This window comes from Microtus pennsylvanicus, chromosome 2 (genome assembly GCF_037038515.1).
Source record: "Microtus pennsylvanicus isolate mMicPen1 chromosome 2, mMicPen1.hap1, whole genome shotgun sequence".
NCBI lineage: Eukaryota > Metazoa > Chordata > Mammalia > Rodentia > Cricetidae > Microtus > Microtus pennsylvanicus.
The window spans coordinates 91,302,367-91,329,645 of NC_134580.1; the positions used below are offsets into that span (position 1 = coordinate 91,302,367).

The 27,279-nt window shown below is 43.5% G+C and overlaps 1 protein-coding gene across 1 annotated transcript in view; it reads right to left on the bottom strand.

The window, feature by feature from the left end:
• Ryr3 (ryanodine receptor 3) overlaps positions 1 to 27,279 on the bottom strand; it is a 524,632-nt gene that overhangs the window by 171,887 nt on the left and 325,466 nt on the right. The window contains exons 29-38 of the mRNA XM_075961717.1: positions 26,819 to 26,994; positions 25,544 to 25,580; positions 24,008 to 24,171; positions 21,256 to 21,421; positions 16,547 to 16,633; positions 15,924 to 16,150; positions 14,493 to 15,285; positions 12,389 to 12,589; positions 8,033 to 8,135; positions 7,119 to 7,256 (exon numbers count right to left, since the gene is read on the bottom strand). Coding sequence (XP_075817832.1) covers positions 7,119 to 7,256; positions 8,033 to 8,135; positions 12,389 to 12,589; positions 14,493 to 15,285; positions 15,924 to 16,150; positions 16,547 to 16,633; positions 21,256 to 21,421; positions 24,008 to 24,171; positions 25,544 to 25,580; positions 26,819 to 26,994 — 2,092 coding nt within the window. The remainder of the gene's footprint in view (positions 1 to 7,118; positions 7,257 to 8,032; positions 8,136 to 12,388; positions 12,590 to 14,492; positions 15,286 to 15,923; positions 16,151 to 16,546; positions 16,634 to 21,255; positions 21,422 to 24,007; positions 24,172 to 25,543; positions 25,581 to 26,818; positions 26,995 to 27,279) is intronic.

A 27,279-nucleotide genomic window follows, 5' to 3' on the forward strand; every position in this document is an offset into this window, starting at 1 on the left:
GGGGCTTCTTCAAGCCAAACTTACAATATAGTCAAAGATTTACTGCTTAGTGATAGGGAAGGCCTGGGAAAGTGAAGTCTGTGGGTTTCAAGGACTTAACTCTAGAAATATTCATCAGGTCAATTTATCTGTGTTTCTGCAATGTTTCTCTGACCCAGGATCTACAGTTGGAACCAGTTTACCTTATTTAATGAGAGCACGGGTGCTGTGGGATATCACTGAAAATGACATTTCAAGGTGGTCTGAAATGAAAGAAAAGCCTGCAAAGACACTGGACATTGTTCTTGGGGTAACAAGCAAACTGTTATGCTTAATGTGTGTTACTGGGCCCCAGGGAGAGCTGGGGCATGTGATTCTGGGACAGGCAGGCTTGTTTTTGTCTAGGCTGGCTTCCCTAGCCTAGCAGTAGGGTGAGAGTTTCCGCTTCTTCCTAGCCATCACGCTTCTCATTGCAATGACAATAGCCATGGTTTCTCTAGCATTTCCTGTGCGTTCAGCAATGTGCTAAGGACTACGCCTGAATTAGCATTCAATCCTCCTCCTCACCACACAAGAACAGCAAAGACAGATGCGACAGTGACCACACTTCCCCATCCTCGTGACCCTCACTAGCTTATTCCTCAAATTTACTTTTCATTTAGGTATAGAACCATTTCATTTTAATGAATGGAAGTGGGTTCTTATAAACAGCTGGTCTGTTAAGGCTTCCAAGGCAGTGAGAGCTAAGAATGGGAAGTTTTGGACTGTTACAACGAGCTGTGGACCTCACGAAACTGTTCGAGTCACACTGGCCTGGCTGCCTGTGTGCAGTCATCTGACTGCTGTATACATCTGCTAAATCTGGCTCTAAGTTTTCACCCTCTGTTTTCTTGTGAGTGTATATGTGTTTGTGTACATGTATGAATTCATGTGTGGGGTAGATATGGGTGTATACATGTGCATAAGAATGCCCGTTGAAGCCAGAAGCTAACTCTGAGTGTTCTCCACCTTGTTTTTTGAGACAGGGTCTCTTACTGGCCTGGGACTACTCAAGCGGGATAGGATGACTAGATAATGTCAGAGCCCTGCCTGTCTCTGCCTCGCCAAAAGAATAAGCACACATCACCACACCAACGTTTCCCCAAGGGCTCCAGGGATCAAATTAGAGTCTTTGGCCTCAACATGGTTTTCTACCTTGGTCAGAGCCTCATCCATACACGTCTGGGTAGAAACAAGCGTGCTCACCCTACCCTGCTTTCCTCACCCCTTGGGTACTTCTACCGTGTCAGAGGCAGCACCACAAGCCACCAGTGAAACTGCCTACCAGCGTTCCAGCCCGATACTGCTCTCTAGCTCCCTGGGGTCTCATCCATCATAAGGAGATAATTAGCCTGTTGTTTTTGAAATCAGTCATCCAGCCTCATAATCACTTTCTCAAAATGTACAGGCGATTACATGACTGATGATGATGTGACAGAGAAAAGAGCACGGGAGGGACAGAGAGCGTTTGCTGATCTGACTGGGGAAGGGAAATGTGGCCGTGTGAAAGAGAACGGTTCTAGGAGGTTCAGGTATTTCAAGGCCTGGTCCTTAGTTGGTGGAACTGTGTAGGGAAAGATGAGGTGTGCCCTTGTTGGAAAAGGTGAGTCACTAGGAGTGGGTTTTGAGGTTTCAAAAGTCCACACCAAACCCAGTCTCGCTCTCTCTGTGGATCAGCACGTAAACTTTCAGCTGCAGCTCCAGCGCCATGTCTGTCTGCCGCCATGATCCCCTCCATGACAACAGTGAACTCATGCTCTAAACCGTCAGCAAGCCCCCAATTAAATGCTTTCTTTTATAGCTGCCTTGGTCATGGCGTCTCTTCACAGCAATAGAGCGGTGACTAACATGGGGAGACACCTGAAATGACAATGAAGCTGAGACAGAATGACAGAGGACCGGGAACATGAACCCATCATCTTTACTCAGGTCTAAATACTTGATGTGTGTAAAATGGGAGGCAGGAGGTCACTGCGTTTGGTTGCTTGTTGTGAGGAAAAAGTCAAGAGAGGTGACATGAAGCACCCAGAACAGTGCCAGATACAAAGGACTCACTCAGTACATGCTAGAGTTTCTATCTCCGGGACTTTCTTATCGAGCTCCCAAACACATAATCAGCCATTACTTATATATGCCACAGAGTTTTGTATCTGTGACTGTAAAGCACCTGACAGGGAGCCAACAGAGAGTTCTGGGTTTCTCTGGTTCTCTTTTGCCATCCCCAGTCTCTTTCAAGGACTTACTGTGATCATTCAGGTTCCACTCCAAAGCGACCTATTTCCTGATCCAAGTTTAGCTCACCAGCGTCTTTAATCCCATCTGTAACCAGCGTTTTCCTTTTCCCTTCAACGTATTTGTATATTCCATGTTTGTACACGGCCCGTTGATATCATTTGAGACATCGTACTGTCTGCCCCACTTCAAGTTGCTTCACCCAGAGCATTTCTGTTTCCATGGCTCCAATGTTTTCCTGCAGCAGGGATGACTGAAATCCTTGACCTTTTCTGAAACAGATTTCACTGGTGCCCCAAACAGTGCCTGAAATATGGTAGGTAATCACCAACTATTCTAGGGGCCAAATCCAACCAATATTAAACACTGTGCCAGATATACTTTAAAACACTTTGCATTTGCTAAATAACTTAGCTGTTATAGTGACCCAGTGAGGTAGGTAGTTGATCTGTTCTCATTTTACAGACAAGAAAGCGGAGGCATGAAGTCGCCACTGTTCAACCTTACAGAACTGAGGCAGAACTAGACTTTAAGAACAGGCTGCCTAACTCCAGAGCCCTGTACACCATAACCACCTCACTACTGCTGCGCAAACTAAGGAGTTAGTTTTAGGAAACTTTCACAGTCACTGTTTACTGGAGATATGATACTTCTATGTAATTATTACATATAGGAATATCAATATGAAGATCAATGCCACCCCTGTGTGGTTTGGATAATTTGTCTCTACTTCAGTTTCTTTAACTATAAAATAGGAAGGAGACTGTACACTGTATATTGTTATTGAGAGAAGCAATAGACACAGGGTAAAGTGAGTGCCACATGACTGCTGAACCCTCCATCTCTGCAATTCCAGGGCCAAGCTTTATACAGCAAATGAGAACGCTGTACTGATGAACTGGGTTTTGTTAGCAATCCTTTGAGGCACAGTGTTCAATCACTTTACACCCCCACCACATCCCATTCGGCCCCCTGTAAAATCCAGCCACCCTAACCTGCTGCCCTGCCTGGACTCAGCCCAAACTTTTCTGTCTTTTGGCATTTTTTAGCAGCATTTCCAACAAAATGCTTTTCTTTCCTATTTTATCTACCCATTCACACTCTTCCAACACTCTCAAGCCCTCCTCTGGCCATGGAGTGTGTTTTTGTCTGTAGTTTAATATCACAACCCAACCTCATTACTAGAAGAGTTATCTATCCACCCTCAATTCCACCTTTATATCCAAGGACCCACTTTCCATGTTTGTGAGCCTTAGCTGACTAATTTGTAGTTATAGGTAAAAATGATGTTTAGGTCAATGGAATGAATATAGGAAAAAAATACCACATTAAGACTCAATGAGAAAAGGTAAAAAAAAAGACCCACATAAAAGGGAAGTCACGTGTGTCCTATTGGAGTTTACATGATATGTTGGGGTAGGAGGGAGGGGAACAAAGTTAGTAGAAAGACTACACAGAGGAGGACCAACTCTCTCCCTGCTGTGTATGTATGTATGTGTGTGTATGTGGTGTGTGTGTGTATGATGTGTGTGTTGGTGTGTGTGTGTGTGTGTATGTAGGTATGTATGTGTGGGTGTGTGTCTGTCTTAAGGAACTGCTATTTGGAGAGTATTTAGAAAATGAGTCTAATGATGTCACCTGAGTCATCATTAGATTAATTATCTATAATTTCTAAATTCTCAATCCACAGAGCCACTACCAGTGACACGGTGATCTTACTTGGCATTCCTTTGTACCCAGAGGCCAGGATTTAGTCTGATTGTAAATACAAGAACACTTTCTCTGCCAGTAGTATTCATAAACAAGCTGTAGTGTTCCTGGAGAGAGTTTTGGCCTAGAGCTGTTATACCATTCAGTGACAAGGTACAAGCTTCCCCACGTAGCAGCGTTGGGACTTGATGGATTTGTCATCATCTCTAGGGACACCGCTGGTCTTTATCAGAAGAGTAGCAGAGGAAGCACGTGTGTCTCAGGGATGAGACTGTCAGCTCAGGTCTGCGAGAGGCAGAGTTTGTGCACACAGCACAGACCGAGAATAGAGTGCAGTTTGCCTCCTTTAGACAGACCCACTCCTACATCCAGTTCCTAACACTGCTCGCCACAGCTGGATCACAGTGGATCAATGCAAGGTCTCTAATGTCAGCAGGGGTTTCTGTCTCCTTTCTTGCATTGCTTGAGAGCAAAATATCCTTGGGATATTTCTTCATAGAGAGAAGACGAGAAAAACATCTCCCATGGAGAAGGCATACATGCATCCCATTTCATTTGTAAAATATGATAGCTGTTTTTCATTTTCATAACTTTAGAATTCAAGAGAAACAGCTGTTTGATCTCCTCTGGAGAAAGAGCTCAGTTGCCACGGCTATACATTTATATTTAAGGAATTCCTGTTTTAACTGGAGTTTGCGATCCAGCCTTAGCGTGCAAGGGCTCTCTTATGGATGTGCCAGACAGGGACATAAAAATACGACCTAGAATGGTGGGCTGCTGCTATATCATTTCATTATCATATAGCCCTTTGATAATTCTGTAGCAGTTTTCACTGGTGCCTTGGCTTGCAGTTAATTTAAGCTAATCTCTCTAACACAGAACTACTTAGCAGCATTCAAATGAGCTTCAGAATGGTTTTGTTCTCTTTACCGAGCCCATCTGATCCAAATCAACAGCTCATAGAAGTGAATCTTGGGGAGGGGTTGCCACCACCTTCCCGGACCATTTCCAGTTCAAATCTTTGGCATCACTGACTTTTCAGTGTCAAAATTCTAAATGGCATTAGGTCCTGGCTTTGATCATAAATGACCACTCGCAAGAGTTATTAGTCTCAGATGAAGGAGACCGCATGGCACTGTGGGAAGAGTAGACACCTGGAGTGAAGTCATAGCTTCACTTAATTTAGCTGTCTCAGATTCGTGTCAATCAGTCACCAGGAAAATTTTTCTGGATCCAAGCTGGAAGGCAGAATCATTTAATAATCTCTTGATTATTTTGAGTCCTATTTCCCTCAACTGAATAATGAAAAAAATGAAGAGAGTTAACATCTCTTAGGAACATTAGTAACTGGCATATGTGGATATATTTGGTAAATTGTCAATTTACTATAATCCCCTAAATTTTTATTATTTTGTCAAGATAAATCATGTGACATTGACAAGCTGCCAGTAATTTATAGGATTTTAACCATTTTTACAGTTGGCTGTACATTTAGAAACATTGTCTCCATATGATCCAAATAAAAATAATTCTCTGGTGGCATATTAAACAACTTTCTAAAATTTATCTTAAAATACCATTCCAGGCATGCTTTGGGGACATTCTTCAGGGAGTCCACATAATAACAGCCAGTGTTGCTTGAACTGATTGACAATTTCTTTTATTTCTGGGGCCTTAGAAAACTCAGGACACAAAACCTGGATGTCTCACAAATCCAGATGTCAGAGGAGGAGAGCATGGTGAACCCGTGCAGCCCCATGTGATAGGCCTGACAGGTGTGTATGTTCTATCTAAGCAGACAGAAGATGCTCTGCTTTCTTTAGCGTTGAGGAGCAGTTGTATAGGAAGTAATCCATGGTGTTTGAATCCATCCCCAGTGTGAGACTCCACAGAGTCAGATGATGAATGGTTTCATCTGACTGACCTGATTCACTTAACATGACATGATCACTTTGTGGGAACCGTATTCCTAACATTCTGCCAAAAAAGCATCCACTTCTAGAATCAATTCTCAACAGGTGATATATGAGATATGTAGGCCAATGCTACCTATTTGCAGTACTTCTTTGGTGGTAACCACAAAGAGAGTCTCTATTTACTTACTTCTATTGTAGTTTTTGGCTCTACAATCCAGTTGGCTCACCCTCAAAGCCAAAACCTTTCTCTGGTGCTAGGATAGGACTCGGCAGGATTGGCAGAGTCTTGTTACCATGTATCCTCTCAGAGGCTTCAAAGATCTCACTGATAAATGGGAATAATCTATTCCCCTCAGAGGTATTCTGACAAAGATGAAAGGTTAATAGAGAGGGTAATAAGATGTGTGAACCCTCAAAGTGGTATTCCCAGACACACCTATCATATCGTGATAGTCTATTTCTTTGGTAGGTGATCTGAAAGTGTCTTCCAAGATAGATATGAACAGGGAAGAAGATGAAAAGCAATGACATTGAACCTGGGACATTTCTTCTTCTCTAGACAAATGATAAACTTGCCAACTCTGTAGCAAGGAGCAGATTGATTACATAGAATATTCAGACAATCTGTCTCTTGAATGTTAACTCATTTAGAGACAGTCAAGCAAGTCAGTGCTCTTCTTTCAACATGGGTCAAATGGTTGAGGTTACCTCCTGTGCAAAGAAGAGAGAAGTGAATTGGGACAATACTTGCCATCCTTAAAGAACAGGTCGAAGACTGCAGGCTGTCCTGTCGCAATCTCAACATCATACTAGAGAAAAAAAAGAGGCCTTTCCTTTCTTTTATACGTCCTGTTTCACTATTGTTTAATTTATTTGGTTGGAGTAGTTTTCCTTGCTTAGGTAACTGCAAACAGAAGTGACAGAAATCAGCAACACTTAAAGGTTGAAAGAAAGATCAGAGTCTGTGTGAGGATTTCTAAGTAGACAGACAACAAGAGAAGATACCAAATAGTTGATCTCTCAGGTGTCAGAAAATTCCAGAAGGGAATTCTTTGAATCACAGGAAAGGCAGAGAAGAAAAAATCCTATCAACAAGGGCAGTACCACAATGCCCAATGTTTGCTTCAGCATTAAACAGCCACCACTCGTCTTCGTGTATGTGTCAGAGAACCAGTTACCTCTCTGAAATCTCAGAAGAGCAGACAGTTGTGAGCAGCATGATGGAAGGTCAGTGGTACTTACTAGGGTACCGTTCCTCTTCCTCTGTTGGGTGCTCCTTCTCTGGCTTGGGCGGACCCTTGATTTTATACACCAAAGCACGCAGTTTTCCTGTCCAGGAAGTGTCCTCCTCCTCCTCTTCTTCTTCCTCCAAGGGAACCCCTAGCAAGTCACAGAACAGAGTGCAGAAACCAAACAGTAACTCTTAAGGTTAGGAAGAACACAATAAAGCAAATCCCCAACCTTCTGAAACATTTTCAAGAGATTATAGGCAGCCTCCCAAGAATATTTATCTGAGTTATGTTTTTCAAATAGTTGCTAAAATGTATGATTTTCTGTGTCTCGGAACATCAAATAAATTTAATTCCAAGGCTTTACTTTTTCTAACCTATATTCAAAAGGACTCTAGAGTCTCTAGAAATACTTTAACATTTATTATTTCAAATGAGAAGCTCAGCTTTTGTCTAAATATTACTCAATTTAACCATATAAAAGAATCATAAATGCCACCACCCACTTAAAAATCAGCAGATATGCATCAAAGTAGGGGACCATAGCTCAGAATCCTTCAGAGAAAACACTGGTGTCCACTTTAAAAATATCATGATAGCTTAAAGGAAAAGGGATCAAAGTCTTGGCTTGGCTGGAAGAACATGATGTCATTACCACTGTAAGAGAACTGGGTGCCGTGGCGAATCAGTCACTACTCCCCCTCCCCCAGAGACCTTCCCACTCCCCCTATGTATCCTCACAAAGATTCTTTTAGGCAAACGGGTTTTCAGTCTCCCATTCTGCCAGGGACACTTCCTGTACCTTTTCTGACACGTGTCTTTTGAATGATTGATACCATAAGGTCAGACATAAGAGTAACTTCTCAACCCCTCCCAGGCATCCTAATAAAGGAAGCTGGGGCTCTTGTTCAACTCTCAGCCGCTCACCACAGTGCACCAGAAGGTCCTCATGAAAGTCGTACAGCTCCTCGCGGATCTCCTCCGGGCAGGGGCAGTTCTCTCCCAGGTGAAAGTTGAGGAGCATGTTGATCTGGGAGGGCAAAAGAGGTATGGATGGCTAGCTGATCTCCATGACAGCCGGGGGAGCTCAGCTCATGCCTCAGACACCAAACAGTCTTTGAATTTATTTAAATGTTTTTGCAGGGTGGGGGAAGTAAAAGTGACCAACATACAAAAAATAGCTTTCTCTGTCTCTTTTTTTCGTATACAAAAGTAATTTGGATAGTATTTAGAGTAGAAAATTCCTGCCACCCGAAGCTGAATCCTGTTAACAATATTAGGAAATTTATTTCAGTCTTTATATATCCTCAAAAATTCAAATCACATTCTCTATATAAATTTTCTTACGATCCAATTTTTGATGGACTTTGCCTTGGACATTTCTGGAACATGAGTTTAAAATGGTGAAATTATTTATTTCACTTTATGGATGGATACAAATTTATATAAAATTAAGTTTCTGTTATATATTTGTTTCTATTTTTATTAATTTTTGTGAGTATTATTTTTTGTGAGTGTGCACACACATATGAGCCATGACATACATGTGGAGGTCAGAAGACAAACTTAGGGGTTGCTCCTTGCCTTCTACCTTATCTAAAACCGGGTCTTTATGTTTTGGTTTTCACTTCATACATCAGGCTAGCTGGCCTGTGAACTTCCAGTAATTCTCCTGTCTCCACTTCCCTTCTCTCCATATGAGCACGGGGATTACAGATGCTCACATCATCCGTCAGTTTTTATGAGAGTCTAAGGATTCAAAATCACGTCGTTATACTTGAGTGGCCAGTGCTTTTACACACCAGACCATCTCCCGACTCAGTTTTGTTTTTCATTTAAACAAAGTTGCTTTGAATATTTTATATACTTTTTATTAACATTTTAGATATTTTTAGAATAAACTAGAAGCAAAATGAATGGAGCAACAGGTGTGTACATTTTAACGGCTTGTGATATGAACTGGAAATCGCTTTCCAGAAATCTCACAACAATTTGCATTATTCCAAATTTATGTAAGTTTGTGTTACTTTGGCATCTCTATTACAGTAATGAGAACTTAACACATTTTCAGATATTTTCCAGCTTAATGGGTGAAGAATAACATATTCCTGTTGCTTTGATTTGCATTTAATTGGTGAGGTTGAAATTCATTTTCCACGCATTAAGAGTAATTTTATTGCATATTTTGTAAAGATTTTCTTCTCATGTTCTTCCTCCATTTTTCTACCAGGTAATTACCCATTTGAAAATTAGTTGGTGAAGTGCTTTGCACATTTTTCTAATGAACTTAAACATTTTCTGGAGTTTCAGTTTCTTATAATATATACTCGATAGATTTCTGGAGTTTGAGTTAGCTTTTGATTTTATGTGTAGGGTCTTCATTTAGGTCCTGGTGTTGAGATGTAGATTTATGTTCTGTACTCACTCTGTCTTTCCTTTTGCTTCTATTATTCTGTTCTTGATGCTTTTCAATTTGCCATGCAGTTTTCTTGCAGTTTAGTGAGACACAATTAATTTACGAATTAATATTTTAAACAAACAAGACATACAAACTTACGAAGAGTCATGATCATAGTGAAGGACACTTTTCAAAACCAAAAAAAAATCTGTGATACAGTAATAAATGTACTTCATCACTAGCTGACATGAAGAGACCTCGTGGCTACTCTCAGAGGCCCTGCATTCTGAAGCAGTGTTGAATGTAAAGACATTCCTAAATGCAACCTCTACAACTGTCATGAAACATGTGCGATCCCCAGTAGTGAGAAAATGGGGCAGTTGTTCTGCTGTGTACATTAACCATGAAGAGTCATGCTAAGCCGGGCGGTGGTGGCGCATGCCTTTAATCCCAGCATTTGGGAGGCAGAGGCAGGCGGATCTCTGTGAGTTCGAGGCCAGCCTGGTCTACAAGAGCTAGTTCCAGGACAGGAACCAAAAAGCTACGGGGAAACCCTGTCTCGAAAAATCCAAAAAAAAAAAAAAAAAAAAAAAGAAAAGTCATGCTAGTAGAGGTTAGAGGCTCTGTTTCCCAGCTAGGCTCCTGGACTTCGGAATGCTCCCTGCAGGCCGGCAACTCTAGGTCGATGACGAGGTAGAGGAATTGCAGAAGCAGTTAGAGGTCCCCAACCCCTGTTGTGACTCAGCCATGCTATCCCAACCACCAGCCATAGAGCTTTTCCTTAACTGTTGAGGACTTCGTAGTTGGAAGACATTCTAATGTCTTACTAAATTTTTTTTTTTTAATATTTATTTATTTTGTATACAATATTCTGTCTGTGTGTATGACTGCGGGCTAGAAGAGGGCACCAGACCCCGTTACAGATGGTTGTGAGCCACCATGTGGTTGCTGGGAATTGAACTCAGGACCTTTGGAAGAGCAGGCAATGTTCTTAACCTCTGAGCCATCTCTCCAGCTCCCATGTCTTACTAAATTTTAACATGATTCAGAAGTCTCTCATTCAGAACTTCTCTTTCAAATCTTTTTATTCTTTCTTTTGTTTTATTTTCTCTATGTAGCTGGAGGCTGTTGTGGAACTTGCGTTGTAGACCAGGCTGGCCTTGACCTCACAGAGATCCACTTGTCACTGCCTCCCTGCTGGGATTAAAGGTGTGTGCCACTACCGCTTGGATCAAATCTTCTTGTAAGTAGGTAGAGATATTATTTGTAACTAAATAATACCCATGAAATAGGTTGGAAAAGGGAAATCATGCTAATTACAACAAGATAGGGTACACTGTTTTTAAAATAAATATAAGGTTGTATGGTACAGTTTCAGAGTACAAAATGAAGATCTTTATTGAAAGACTCCTCCTGTCAACAAAACTTAGGAAGGACCCCACCTGCTGAAAGAGCATACAATCAAGAGGTGGAAAGAAAGACCAGGCAGGATTTGCTGCTAGTTGGGTCTAAGATAGCCAAACAAGCAACCCCTACATGCAACAAATTGGCGCCCAAATGTGGCCAACTAAATCTATGTAAAACCTGAGAGGGCTTGAAAAGAAATTCTGGACAGGAAGACATACAGAGTTTATACAGAGCTTAGCATAGCTTCTAGCTGTTTGCTGGCAGTGTGCCACAGCTCCTTTAAGGGAAGTTTTCCTGACTCAGCAGCAAATAAATTTGGTTTACTTATTATTGCCTTCCAATTATTCACAGAAGTTTGAGAGATCATCATTTGCTCAGTGTTATGGGGAACATTCATATCCACCACCAGTCTTAAAAGCGTATAGCATCTGTAATACACTTGAGGAATTCTTGGGTGGCAGTTGGAGAAACAGTATACTCATACATTTGGTTCAGCACAATGGCCTCTTTCAGTCAGTCCCAAGGACTTTCATTTTGCAACTAGAGAGATGATTAGCTTTGCCTTTTCTTTATGCGTTTTCACCCATGAGTCTTTCAAAAGCTCAGATAGGTGGTTCAATGGCAAGACAATATAAATAACTATGTTCCATAAAATAGATTGGGACAGAAACTGAATGAAGTTGTAGTAGTGCCATTAAGATAAAATAGTGGTAATTATAGTGACAACAATGAATAGTATGCTTATTAAAAATTTATAGGACTCAAAGATGTAGTTTCAAAGACAGAGCTGGTTTCTTCCCTGCAGGATCTACCTTCCTTTTGAACACTAAGGAAACAGTGGGCAACCAGCCTGGGTAGCACTATTAGACCGTGAGATATAATTCCCTCATTTAAACTCATCTAAAGTCACCTTCTGTCTCAGCAGTGACAACCACAAGTGGGTTCTATATAACACATCGCAAAGGATGATTCGTAATAAACTCTGTTCTCCAAATTCTGCGGGGCTAAAAAGGCTTAATGTAAATTTAAGTCAAAGGCGCTTGGATGTGTCAGGTGAGGAAGGCTGCACTTCAACTCTCACAAACCAGGGTGCACCAGCTACTTTCTTGTCTCTAATAGAGAGGCAGAGATTTCTGGAAGGGTTAGTAACATTCTTCTTAGGAGTAGATGTGGCCGAGGTATCTGCTGAACCTCAACATTCTTCCTCTGATTTTCCATCAATTAGTAGCGGCACACGTAGAGAAGGAAAGGGTGGAAGAAGGAAGCTCTGCCTTATGTTCAGTTTAGAAATGTTCCCCCCACCCCAACCAAGATAATTGGCAAGTTCTCTCCAGTCATTTACTTAGGACTCAGTCTATCTTTTTGTGCTGTGGCGATTCTTTTAGGACTCCATAGCTCTTCAGTTTGCTGAAAATAACACAAAGGATTCATGTACTCTTTTCCACAGGAAGTGGGATGGAGTTCAGGATGGGACTCACCTGCTCCTGAGGTGGTGAGCGGAACTCCCGTGTCTTCCGGGCAGTTAGGGCTGCAGACATGTTCAGGGCCTGCATGAGCTCATTGTAGCGGAATTTCTGATTTGCCTGAAGCTTGGACACATAAATGTCACCAAATGCCACAATAGCCTCTACTCGATGCTGCAGTTCACAGTCACAGAGGTAGCTGAGGAGTTCACACATCTGTAACAAAAAGTGTGTGTGTGTGTGTGTTACATCCTTATAGAATGCACTTAACGCAAACAGACGACATTGCCAGTGCCCTACTTCATAGCCAATAACACCGAGACTTAGGTAAGTGCAGTGACCCATCTAGTGTGAGAAAACTGAGGAGTTGGGGGAACTCAGTGTTGTGAGTGACTATGAGCCAAGGTACCACCACCTTGGGGAGCTCAGTTGTGTCCTCTGACAAAAGGATTTTCCATGTTGGGCTTGCTGACTATTCATGTCCCTTCATAGAGAGACAGAGAGGGTAAAAAGACCCTCACCTTACTCTCCAGCCATTTCCTACCACGTTATACACACTTCCTTAATTGCACACAGACTCAGGAGGGCTAGAGTCCACAGGCCGGAAAAGATGAAGAAGAAGGAGCGGAGGGCTAGAGTCCACAGGCCAGAAAAGACAAAGAAGAAGGAGCTCTGTCTACACAACTACAAGGAGGACCTCATTCTTCCTGGTTAAAGACTTTCCAGGTGTGGCCTGTTGGGGGAGGAGCACCCAGACCCCTCTAAGACCCCTTCACCTATGCTCTGCAAGGAAGCCCAATAAACACACTGGTTCTCCAGTGTGAACTTTGATGAGATCATGCCTTGGTTTGTCATCAGGATCTTAGGAGAAGGGATAGAGATGTTGCTTATAGCTCACCTAGGGAAGGAATTTTAGCAACCAATGGTTAGTCTCTCACTAGATGGTATCACCATGGAATCCCTCTCACCTGTGTGGTCCATTGTCAGCTGAAGTGACATTATGCAGTGCATGACTGAATCTCTGATGTTCACTTCCCTCAACTGGCAATCATAGATGCTCTATCTCAGAGGTCAGATGTGAAACAGAAGAACTTCAAGTACTGGTGAAAAGATCTTCACTCTTTTTCACAGCTGTGCACTTAAATGATTTAATAAAATGCTAATGTGTGCATGGGTGTTTGTCTGTGTGTATGCCCATGTCATTATATATAAGCTATATTTCTTCTTTATACTCAATATCCTAATTAACTGAATATGCACAAATCCCATTATATTAGAAGAGAGAACTTTTATCATAGATTACCTTACTATGGCACATTTTATGATATGGTGGAACATACTTTACATATTTCATAAAAATATGTTTGGCATTATCTTTCTGTATTATTTCCATTTTACAGATAATAACTCTAAGGCCTTGGCTGGCTGCTGACTTGGTGAGTTTACATATCCAGTAAGCAGCAGCAGAGGAGGAGGAATAAAACCCTAGGAATGGCTGACCGAGGCTCACTGTTCTTCATCTTCTTTCCTCTTTGTCTCGGTGCCCAGAAGACAAAAGTTATCATCCTTAGCATATAGCTCGTGCTAGCTTACACGAGGAAGCATTGCTTCAGATGGAACTGAAGACCCTTAGGTGGTACCAGGAGCATGTGCCTTAGTCTATGTAACAGTTATGTGAATACTGGGTCAACAGGGCCCCATCATATTAGTGTAAGAACATAGCTTAGTGAGAGTGGGGATGAGTGTGTGGTCCTGTATGTCAGTTCCTTGGGGGTTACTTTGGTTACAACCAGAATCTTAGCCCTTTTCTAAACAGGTACCTCTAAAATAATCACCTTGGTCTCAAAGGCTCAGAGCCATGGGCAAACCCAACCCTGGTGAAGAGACTTCTACCTGAAGTCTAAATGTCTCAAAGTATCTTCCTAACAAAGCTTGGCATTTTCATGTTGGCTTGGGAAAGCTTAGAGAGTGGATTCCATGGAAAGAGGCATCACCCCAGGGACTCTGCATGCTTTCGCTTCAGCAGCAGACTCAGGCTTGTGCCCAGAGTCCCCATACCTAGGCTTTCCTCTCTCCCTCCAGGGCACTTTACCAGAGCACGTCAGTTGTTCCCAGTTACCTGCAGCTTGACAGACTCGGGCAATCGGGTATGCAGCAAGCCTTTGACCGGAGCCTCCTTGCTGGCCTTTTCTCCAGCCTCCACTGCCTTTTCCTCTACTTGGGTCACTTCTTTTTCTGCTCCCTCTTCTGTCTCCCCGCTGTGCTCCCCAAACACAGAGGGATCAATCAAGAGGAGGATCTGACGAACATCGTCATCATCAAAAACGCCCATAACTAGCAGGGTTCCAATGAGCTTCAGCACAGGCACAAACTGGAACTCCACTGAACCGCCAACAGGGTCTCGGATGTGGGCCCCGCTACAGTGCACGGCCTCCGTCAGCATGCTCAGAGCCTTGGTTTTGAGGATCTCCAGAGGAATCTCAGGGCTCTGCTTCTGATGCTCCTCATTAGTCACCACGAAGCAAGGAGTCGAGAACCTGAAGCCTGGCTTAAGGCACGTCCTCAGGCCCACCCCGGGCAGCCCATGCCTCTTGGACTCGTCTGGATATAGGCGGATATTCCTGGTGGTATTGGTGATGGGGATGATGTACTCATTCTTCATCATCAGCTTCCTCTCCTTAGCGTTGGCCAGGTGAATGCTAATGAGCAGGTCATAGAAACCGGCTCGGAGGAGGCCAGGCAAGTACTTGTTGTCAATGGCATAGAAGAGCTGAGAGAGGTCCACGTGGCTGCACAGGGCATAGGCAACCCGGCTGTTCCCCAGGGCACACACGGCGCTGTAGAGCCTAAGTGTGTGGTAATGGAACTGCATCAGGTCCTCCTGCTCACAGAGCTCAAGGATGTCCACACACCTGAGGGAGACAGCCATTCCACGGTGAGACACAAGTGTCAGAATTCAGTGGAGCCGCCCCGCAAAACCCCAGGGACCTCAACCCGAGCAGCGAAGGCAGAGGGACAGAAATCTCTGCCATGCTCCTCCTCTCTGTCCCATATAACCTCACTCTTACTCTGGCAGCAGTGTGGGTGGCCTTCTCTTTTGCTGTGTGACTGAAGTGGCTGCAGCTTGGAGTATGTGAGCAGCTTACCAAACTACACACGCAGAAAGTGAAAGTGCTGGGATTGAATCCAGTCACAATCCTTTTAACAAAGGGACACAAGGACCCCAAGTCCCAGTTCTCTAAGTCAAACTAGACATGTGAAATAATTAAATATATGTCTATTTCAGTATCTCTTCCATCTTAATTAAAAGCATGGAAATATTTCCTGATTCCTGGTCTTCCGAAGGTACCATGGCTGGGGCATCATGGTGTATTCTCTGCTGTTTTTGACTGAATGATGAGATGGGAAGGAGAAAGGATAGAACTAATGTATTGTGGGGAATGAACAGTTATCTTGGGATAGCTTAGGAAACACTGAAGATGTTCATATTGCCCTTTGGAACTTCCTGGCTTCCCAGGACTGTCCCTTTCTCTGTGGGTCCCTCTAGTACCTGTTCTCCTCCGGGATGTGGAGTGCCATCATTTGCAGGGGCTCTAGGCACTGCACCACCCAGCCATGGCGCTCGCTCACCCGCTCTGTCTCCACTTTGAGGAAGCTGCTGGGCATGCGACTCCACAGCACGGGCTGGATGGTTTGGACATCCAGCCGAGGTGGACACTGTGGGGTAGGGTTCTTCTCTTCACTCTTAAATATGGCTGCTGACAAGGGCATTGCATTCTGGGACAAGGTAGAAAAGACATCAGAGAAGAAAAGGGGCTCATTATAGCGAGAGTCTCAGTTGCCAGGATCATGTACCTGGTGCACAACTGTCAATTAAACCAGTCTAAGTTAAGAGGGGCGATCTATCCTGAGGCTCGCCAAAGGCTTTGCTGTCATCAGTTAGGATGGCACGCTATGGGTTAGGAGAGAAGTAATCAGTCCTTCCCGTAGCCAAAATGGGTGGGAGAAAAGGAAAACGAGAAGGTATACGCCATCCTTGGGACCTCCCTGCAAATTATAGAGGCCCGAGAGAGGCAAGAGCTCTTCCCTGCTTTCTGATGCCTGGGATGTCACCATGATGTCCGCTGCTGCCTTCCCTTGGCATGGGTATTAATCAAAGGGACCGATAAATACCTTCAGTTTTCCAAGTTCAAACTGAAACAAAGAAGTGCTTGTAGGCTGGAGAAAGACTGCAGGGAATACTTTGGTGTTAGGCTCCACCTGGAAACCAAAACAAATCAAGAGTTTTGCCCAGGGCTGTGGGAATCAGTTTGCTTAGTCACAGTAGTAGCCGGCCACCCCATTCAAATTCAGCTGAGAGGAGACACTGGCTGGCTGGTCACTCCCCACTGCTCAGACACTCTCAGAGACCCAGTATGTCTTACTTGAGACTGTCACTGCTCCAGCTCTTAAATCCCTTCTGCTCTGGGATAAAATATCTTACACCCTTCCCTTTACTTCCTTAAGTACTTGCATCCAGCTTTCCCTGGAGTTCAAAAGCAGAGTCATAATGCCAGAAGCTTTTACTACTCACTAGCCAGGAAAAACATGAATGGCTACTCAACAGCTATATGTCTGGGTGGTGACTCGGGATCGTTGCTGAAGGCAAATGGCAGGTTCATAAGCTCCAGGATACCCTGCAGTCAAGATTCTTAACCTCAGTCTTATTGAGATTTTGGTACTGCTACCTTGGTGGGAGAGCTAACCTGGGTACTATTGTGAGTGACATCCCTGTCCTGTACCTATTATGTATCCGTGAGCACATCCCAATCCTAACAATTAACAAGGCCTTCTGACATTGCCAAATGTCCTGGGCTGGGGGCAGACACACATCACAGTTGAGAATTGATGCTAAAAGGGCAAAGTCTTTGAGGATCTTTATTGGAATATGAATCTTGCCTTCTCCCTGGGATGCCCTGGATATTTCTGTAGCCCCTTTCACTCTATATACTTAGGTTAAAAGGTTTGAGATTCTCTGGTTGGCTTCCAACTGCACCTTGCATGACTGTATGAGGCATTTGCAGGTGACATCAAGGGCTCCACTTATTATTTGTTTATTTTGATGCACACAAACTTAGACGCTATTCCTCTACTGCCATTAAGTAAATGTAGTCACTGGGGGATTGTTCCAGCTCTCTCTGCTTATAAATTCAAGGATGAGTAGTTATATTGGAGAATTGGCTATACCCTGAGAATGCATTACCCCTACAGCCTTCATTTTATATCTAGCAAACAGAAAGGTACCAAACATGTGGAGGCTGTCAGTCTTTGGGATAAGAGCCTCATCTAAATGGACTGGCTTTGGAAAGCAAGCTGCCTTATAGGTGGTGGTTCCCAGCCTTTCCAGGATGGCTTATTGCAAACTTCATAAACTGCTCAACCAAAGTCCATGCCTGACTTAGGAAGTGCTCCGAAAGCCTTGATATAGAATGTTTTCTTGTGCTGAGCATACTCTCACCATGATGAACAGTGTGGATTTTGTTTAGGACTAATTTGGGATCCACAGGGTATACTAGAGGAGAAAACAATACTAGTGATGTGTTAAACATTATTCTAGAAGGTTCCGGAGGACCCTCGATTTATTTCTGAGATTATGCTAATGGAAATTGCGTTATGCATGTGCAAGGAAAGCTGTTAGCCATTTGAACTGAACCTGGAGAAAGGCATGGGCTTTCTGTTTGTTGTTTTCCTTTGCAGAGGCAGAAGAGGAAGTTGGAGAGATCTGAATCATAAGAACATGATGCTTTGAAGGTGAAGGGCTCGTGTGAAAGGATTGTAGGCACACTCTGCTAGCAGCCTGAGCCCAGCAAGGAAATAGGACCTCAGAACAATAAACCTACAACATGAAAAGTTGGGTCCTGTTAATAACTCAGAAAAACTCAGAAAGGGGTTCTTTCCAAACCCCCTGGCTCAGCCCAGCAGGTGCCGTGGGTTTTGCCTTGTGAGAGTTTGAGTGTCCGCAAGCCTGCTCATCTATGATGTAATGAACGTAGGTCGTTTTCAGCTGCTAATTTTATGGCAATTTGTTAGTCAGCAAAGTAGATACAAGTGATTTCCCAGCCAAGTCAGCTAGCCTGACGACACAAAATATAAGTGAGCGCTCATGAGGTACCAGCTGCTGCTCTGTGGACAGTGAGCACGGACCTGGGCCCTGCCCTGGGAGGACTCCCCAGCTGGAGAAAATGCTCCCGTGCAATGAGCAGAACCTGGACTCGAGCTGTAGTTGGACTCCCTTCATTTTTGCAGCTAAGGTTCTTTTTAAATCACCGACTGATCTATTTGTCCTTGTGCTGATACATGCTCCATTTCTAATCATGTGTGAAGGTCAGGCCCTAGAAACTAGCCCAAATCTCCAGCTAGCCTCCCTCCTAAATCTGAATCTCACAACTGGCTCTGCCTTTGTACTGGTGTGGGACAGTTACTCATGACTGACGCTTGAGTGTCTATTTTAGTTCTCACTTTCTACTGATTTTATTAAGTGGGAGAGAGAAAGGTTTTCAGATTGCATAGCACCATTTAATGGGAGGCCTGGAAACACTGTTTAAGGGAATCTGTCTCTCATTATTTTGGTCCATTCTGAATTGAGGGCCAGTGTATAAATATTGCTGTCCCGTTCCTCTTGAGATAATTGAAAAATGAACATGACTACAGCTGTGGAATAATAATGTTCCAGCTGCTAGGGACCAGACACATAGCTGGGCAAGCTTCTGTCTCATGGAGACTAGAAGGGGATAGTAGAATGGGAGCCTGCCTTAGCAGAAGAACCCTGCCACTATCCCACCCAGCAAAGTTCATTAGGACTAGGACACTGAGCAGCAGCTGAAGACTTTAAATGTACGAAATAAGGAGGATGCTCTAGGGGGGTATGTTCCCACCCTGCTCAAAGAGGATAATGGTCCAGCCTGATGCTACCTAGGAATCACTGTGCAGGATGTGATGAAGCAGCTGCAGCATCCTTCTCTTGGTTGTAGCGTCTTGGTAGTTAGCCTCATCAACTCTTCTGAGACAGGCAAGTCACTTCTATCGCAAATGCCACCTTGTCTTGCTTTTAATTTGCTAGTGTTTGCAGATCTCCAAAGTCCAACTGGTCACGAAAGTTATTAGATGTTCCAGAACTCTCTGCAGCTCAAGAGGGACCCTTCAGTCTAACCCATTTCAGAAGGTAATGGGAAAACACTAATGGATTCTGAAGGACAGTAGTAATGTACATAAAGGCTTCTCAAGGGATTTGGGCTGAGGGAAGCATTCGGCCTGATGAAGCCAGGAAGTACTAGAAGGGTACTTTGCTCTCTTCCTCAGAGCCTGATTTTACAAATGCTGCTTTCTGGAAATGACTGGGCCCTCCAGCTGTCAGGCAAGCTTGCCAAGTGTTGACTGTACTCCTCATAGGAGGAGGTTCTGAATGTGCCATTCACTGGAGGAACCGCTGAAGAGATAGGTAAACGGCGTCCCTGTCAGCAAGCTGCTCCTGACAGGTAGACAAAGTTTGGTCTACCTGTCATTTTTGGTTAGTGAATCTGTCAGGGCTGGAATGACTATTCTGTCTGCTATCCACCTTGGTCCATATCCCCAAGCAGAGGCAAGAGAGCTGGCTGCTTATGGGTCTTTCAATTCAAAACCTGTGACCTGGGGCTGACCAAAGAATCATTTTTTAAAATCTGTTATGTAATAACAGGGTATTGCATATCTTCTGTGGTTATCTAAATTGCTGACACTAGAAGACCATGTTCAGCTTCCTTAATTACTGCACATCACTCTCATGCTGAGACCTCCCCTAGTTCCCCATTTCCTATGTATATCTCCCTCCCTCTCCAAATGGAGCCCCTGTTACCACTCATCAAGCCAACTATTATTCCATCTGCTGATCCATTGTGCCTCTCTAGGTTACTGCCCTTTTCATTCCCACAAAACCAAGGTTTTTCCCTAATGAGGCTCTGCTGCTTGTTCTTCATGGGAGAAAAGTCTTTTCTTAACTTCTTGAGCAAACTTTACCTACACATACATGGGACTCACTGTCCTGTGCTTAAGGAGTGTTGAGATTGCTAGTATAGAATGTCCTATGGTTGGCTCTGTGGGGCCCTAGGCTCACAAAGTACTACCAGGAAAGATCGACAAACAGTTTGTTTCAGTAACTTGAGAAATGCTCGGTTAGACAGGTTTTTTCCCCCTTGAAGTATTTTCCAGATTTTAGTAGACTAAATATTAATAAAATTCAAGAAAAAAGAGAATACATGATGTTTTGCAATGTTAACATGGCTATAAAAGAGAAGACTTCTGATTTCGTGGCAAATGGTAGGTGAAAACTGAAGGCTTTCCTGGGGAGTTCTATTGAAGTTTACAGTTTATGAAATAAGAAAACATGTGACTTGAAAAAAATACATTTTAAGGGATCACCTTAGGTTCCATTGGGAGTATAACCTCTCTGTAAAGGGAATACATCAGTTTCTATAGGTTTTTATTTTGAGTAAATAGTGTTTTAAAGTGACTGTTTCTGTTCACCTTTTAAATCTCCCATTATATCTAGCACAAACAGAGTAAAGGCAGCAGAGAAATATTTTTGGAGTAAATGAATGATCTTTCAGTGCTCAATAAAGAGAAGCTGCTGTTTCCTCTTGAAGGATGACCAGTATATAAAAATCACCCAATAAATACACATACTTTTCTCTGTATAAAATACAATCACTCTGTTCTTGTTTATTTCCTAATCTAATGACCAGTATTCCACATGGACTCACCAGCTGGTTGGGGGAGGATGATAATGAAAAATATTACTAGCCCAGGCCCAAAGCCCAAAGCCCAAACAAAGCCCAAAGCTGCAGCCCAGCCCCAGAAGCCACACCTACCTGGTAGCAGGTACCGAGTTCCTTCCCATTAGCTGAGAAGGACAACATGCCCATTGCCAGATCTACAAGGCAGCCAATCTCTAGGTCTACATTGCTTCGACTTGATCTTTGGGAACTAGCAACAATGTCCCCACCCCAGACCATGTAGCAGTTGCTGCGTTTCACACTGAAAACCAGAAAAAATGGAGGAATTACAGAATATAATTTCTATATTCTGGTTTCTAATCACAATTCACTTGTAAATTGCCTGCAAACCCTCTCTATGAATTTTTATCATTAGCCCTACACAATTGTTTTCTTGAATGAAACCATTCATAGTCAACTAAATTTACTCAGGCACGAACTGCTGTGTGGGGTGATGGGGCAATATGGCGGATCATTATTTCCCAACTCATTAGCAATCTGATCTTTTGATACCAAGGAGGGTAAGACTCCCATAGGGACAGAAAATCAAACCGCAGAGAGGAAACTAATGTTAGGCACATCTATAGAGGAATTTGGTATGAGAAGCAGAAGCAGTAACCTGGGTTCACTATCCCTCTCTGATATCCAGGACCACAGCTCATAAAGTGCTTGAAAACTTGGTCCATATTTCTTTGAATGGCAACTGGGGTCCAGATAGACTGCTTGTCTCCAATGGTCTCCTAGCTCCTTGACTACTACACTGCACTTTCTTACTCTAGAAGTCCGCAAGTTACACTACTAAATAGCCTAAATAGCTAAATAACCACGTGGGTTTTTCTCCTGCCAGCTGTGTACCAGTTTTCAGAGAGCAGAACTCCACGTGACCATTACTTTTAAAAGCAAACCATGGTGACCAAAAACTTTTAAAGGCTCCCAAACCAAGCTCCTTATCATTTTCACTTTTGTGGTGACAGGGATAAAATCCAGGATCCTATGCAGAGTAAGGAGGGTTTCTATACCCCCAGCTCTCATTTCTTAATTGCAGAATTGCCTACCCAGGGAGAGCTTTGCAGAAGATAGGCTATGTGAGATGCGATCCTCAGAGCCTCTCACAATGGCTGGTGGCAAGAACCGGTCAGTTCGGTCTCCCCATCAGCTCACCTGGGGTGCAACAGCTGAGGGACCTGGGCTTCTGAAGTGATGTGATGTGGCCTTTCTTAGGTTAAAGGACAATTGATTCTTTACTTGGTGCTAGAGAATTCCCTTTGAGCGCACTGAGATCAATCTGATGTGGCTTGGCACGGGTTCCCATTGTGGCTCTCAGCAGTGGGAAGGAACCCAGACCACGTAGTCAGCCTTGTGCGGTGGACAGATCCTTGAATCCTACATCCTGAATGCTGTTTACCTCTCTGAACCATTCTTTGGAAAATCCAGGCTGGATTAAGAAATTCTGTTTTCTTCTATTTCTAGAAGTCTGCCACTTTCTCCTGTGAGTGGAAATCCCCTTTCATTTTCTCTTATTTGGGGGCAACAATGGGGCGGCTTTCTCAGAATGAGTGCAGAGACCTCTACAAACTGTGTCTTCTGGTTATAGCCATGGATAGCTGATTTCTATAAAGCTCGAATCAAACCATGTTATCACTGTTTTTTAAATTACAGAATTCAATTACTGATGTATTGAGCTGTGTATTGTGAAGTGGCAGGCTTTGTGTATATTTTAAAGATACCAAATTTAAAATGCCCCGAAACATGTAAACCTCAATTCTGTGTTTATTGCTTATTATGTCAGACAAAGAACGAAGAATTATTGATCACCACAATGCACCAGACCTTGCCTTAACTGCTGACAATAATACTTGATATTTATCAAGTACTAGAGGAAAGGCCCTGTCTTAAATATTCTTTTACTAATTAACTCATTTATTTCTTACAGAACTCTGGGATTTGAATGACTATTCTCATTTTATATATAAGGAAATCAGGGTTCAAAATCGCATGGATAGGAAGAGACTAAGTATCGAGCTTGAGTTCAGAGCCTGTGCTTTTCACCATCTGCCCACAGGGTCTGTCATGAAGGTGACAAGACTCACCTGAGATTTACCATAGACAGAAAGCACTGACTGAAACGGGACCCTGACTTGGTAGGGTGTGAAGACGTACCCGAGAATTACCTACTACGTCTTGGAACATGGCCTCACATTGGAAAAGATGTTCCAAACCCAAAGGATAGAGAATAGACAGATGAGAAGACATTGTTTTAAGGTCATGTTTGGACACACCCAGGCATTGATTTTCCCTGAGAGCAGTGTCAGTGGACAGTGGAGGGCCTGGGTGGGCCTACAGCATAGTTTCCCCAAAGTCCTAATGCCTACTCCTTAGTTGTTACTCATGGGTTTTCCATTTCCCCCTTGCGTTCTATATGCTTTCAGGTGCATCAGCTCTTGCGATGAGGGCTTCTGATTTGTCAGTTGATGTGTGTTACTGTTCATCTGTCAATTCCCATCAAACTAGCTTCTCTCAGGTATGCAGGTGCTTTCTGATGTTGTAGAAACAGAGGCCTGCCTCAAAATCATGGAGCGAATGAGAGAGGGCTCTCTGGTCCCAACGGTCTACCTTTATCTCCCATCACTGGGTTGTGATTTATATATGTGATGAAATGAACCTGTTTCTCCGAACACTCCCTTTCCACTGTCATGAGGATCCCAGCTTCCTTAATGATTTAAAAACAGTTAAGTACTTGTTTGCCTTTTAAGACAGGCTGGGATGCTTTCTCTATCTGGGGTGAGGGATGATGTGTAGGTGGCTACTCCAGGGAGGAAGGAGCCTCCTGGGAGCCCCCCCTTCTTACCTTTCATGGACCCGGCCTCTTTCATCTCCCAGAGTGACAGTCACGGTACAGTTTTTATTCAGGTCAAACTTTTCACTGTACAAATGGTAGTCTGGAGTGACCCATCCAACCCAGACACACGATGGATCCTGCCCAGCAAAAATGCGGATAGCGTAGTAGCATTGCTGTGGAGGGGATAACAGGATGTGTGAGTGGTGCCCGTGTCTGGGAGGAGAGCTGACAGACAAAACCATTCAGTAGCTCACTTGGCTCATTTTTATGAAGAAGTACACACGGAATGTTTCTTTTCCTTTTCCTGAGTTGGATCTCACTTTGTAGCTGAAGCTGGTCTTGAACTTGTTGTACCCCTCCTTTCTTAGCCTGTGTCACCATGCCTGGCTAAGGCAACACACTGTTGAGAAGGTATACAACGCTACACTCTAGACTCAGAACGAGGCTTTTGTTTATGTGAAATCTTGAGAAAAGAGCTGAAAAAGAAAATGGCTGTATCCCAGCCACTAACTCTCTCTGTGTGGCCTTTATGCCAACCATAGGCAATGGTGAAGACAAAGTTCCCAAAGAGGATAGTACAATCTGTGAGGCTTATCACCTTCTCGTACTAATAGCTATGCACCAGGGAAGGCAACTACTTCATTCCTTTCTTTATGACAATGAGCAGGTTTACTTATTGTACTGTGCCAACTTTAACTTTTCTTGACTGAGACCAGAAAACAAAAAGAAAGAAAAAGAAAAAAAGGAAGCATAGTTAACAAAGCTAGGCTCGAATCTTTGGCACAACTGATTATTATTCTGTGAACTTGGGTAAGTCTTTTGTCTTCTCTGTGCACAATATCACATATCTCAAAGGGGTTATGATTAAGTCAAATAAATGGAAATTAAATGGGACTGTGCATAATTGCTGGACCGTAGTGATCAGACATAGCAGGGTTATGATTTGCTGCAGCAAGCATCTTGGTTTTGATGATGTTTACTTTATGAACTCGAGGGAAACTTTACAGAAGGGGCGGCATGTATTTTTCCCATGGACACCAGCTGCTGAGGGAGAATTGAGGAAGAAGGAAACCAGGAGGCATTTTTCCTGACTACTGTCGCTGCGGAAAGGAACCTGAAGTAGCTTCTCTCCTCCGGGATGCCTTCCTGCCCCTTCTTTGATTGCTTTCAAGATTGCTCCTGGCACTGAACAGAGACACTAGGGAACCAACTCATAGAAGTTGACACAAAAGAGCAAACAAAAGGATTTAATTGGGACTCTTCCAACTCATGTTTCTTTCAATCAGAAAGGCAATGATGGGTCCCTAGGGGCAAACGGGCAAGAAGGACACATGATGCCCAATTAGGAGCTCCGGGTTGAGCTCTGCTTTCTTTCCCTTATTTGACAAACACCATAGAAATGTTCTGGAAGGATCCAAATGTATATTAGGAGACAGAGTAATTGACAATTAAAGAAGATCTCTAGACAAATCTTTGCTGTGTGGGGCATATTACCAGGGAGAGCAAATCAAATAATTAAAGCCATAATTGAGCACATTTACTTACCGTTGTTGTTTGAGAGAGTATTTCTTGCATCTGTTTCCTAGGGGGAGGTAATCCACATTTTAGTCATCCGGTTGAATAGAGAACCCCACAGTTCTGACAGGCAATTGATCTACCTTTAACGATCAAGGCAGGCTTAGGAAACTGGCTGTTTTCTATACACAAGTGACTGCAACTGGTCTTGGGAGTTGCTCATTTGTAAGCTGCAGCTACAGGCAGTACTATGACTTCCAGCATTCCCCTGCTGCAGGTTGTAAGTTAATGTGGAAAAGGATGGGGTGCTGTAATAACATGGGTAGAGAATGGGTTGCCATGCTCCCTCAAGCAGCTGTGCTTATTCAAAACCCTGGTGGAGAGCGAACTGCTACAAGAGATTTGGACAAGATAGCTTAGACAGCAGGCACACACCAATGATTAAAAATAGACATCAAAGGACAGAAAGACAGCAGAGAATTCATGCCTTATCAGGACGGGAAAAATCACATAACTCGAGAGGCACAATGAGGCAAGGTTGGGAAATGTCCATAGCTATGCAAAGGTGGCAATTGGCCTTCTGAAATTTCTCATTTCAAACATAAGCAGTCTTTCTGCTCCAAACCGCGAGAATTATGAACGCAAAGAGGCCCAAGCTCAGAGATTCAAAGGAGAGCAGAAACATCCTCTCCAGATGTTTAGCTGCATGGGCTATTCTGTTTAGCTGCATGGGCTTCTTAATTTTGCAAGGCAGTTCCACACATACATGGCCTTGCAGGAACTCACTCACATGCACACACATAGAGCCATTTCTTTGTGTGTGCATGTGTACAGGTACAAATGTGTGCACGCATGCAGGGGCACATGGATGCATGGATGCACATGTATGCACATGAGGATGAAGGCCAGAGATCAACCTTAGGGGCTGTTCCTCAGCCTCCTCTACTTTGTTTTTTGAGAGGTTTCCTGGCCAGTGAGCACATGAGATCTTCCTGTTTCTGCCCCTTTAGAACTCGGAGTACAGGTATATGCCATCATATCTTTCTTAAAAGCAAGCAAGCAAGCAAGCAAGCAAACAAACATGGCTATGGAGACCCAGCACAGGTCTTTACGCTGTCAGCAAACATTTAACAGACAGACCAATCCCCCGAGCCCTCCACATGCTCATTTCTTTACCTAGCTTAAAGCAGAGAGCCCACCATAAACTCACTTCTCATGTTGTGGTTTAAGCACAAAGCAAGCAAAACGTCAACCTAAGAGCAGGTTGATGCCTCTGAGAGTTACAGGACTGTCCCACCCCCTCACCTCTTCTGGAAGGCTTCACTGTCTAGACAAGGGCTGTGGCTGAAAGAGGAGTGACATTCGACGGGCATGCTCAGGCGGCAGTAGATCATGTTGGCATTGCTGTTCTGTGTGCCGAATGTCTTGTGGGTCACCTTGAGGCACGGAGGGCTGTCCATGGTGCCATCAATCCTCACAACCTGGGAACATCAGCAAGAGTCCTTAACCTGTCATATAGGAGGGTGTGACCTTGACCCTATCCCTCTGTCTCTCACCAACCTAACATAGAGTAAGATATTCTGCAAACTCTGCTATTCATGATGTGGGCTTTGTCTGTTGAGAAACTTGGGCTCTGCTCTTGGCTGGAGAAATTAGTATTGTAAAACACACCCAAAGGTTCACTGCAAGACCAAGGATGGAGAACAAATATTGGATGATATAGTATGATGGCCACATAATGCTGATCTTTTAAATTAGAGGATATA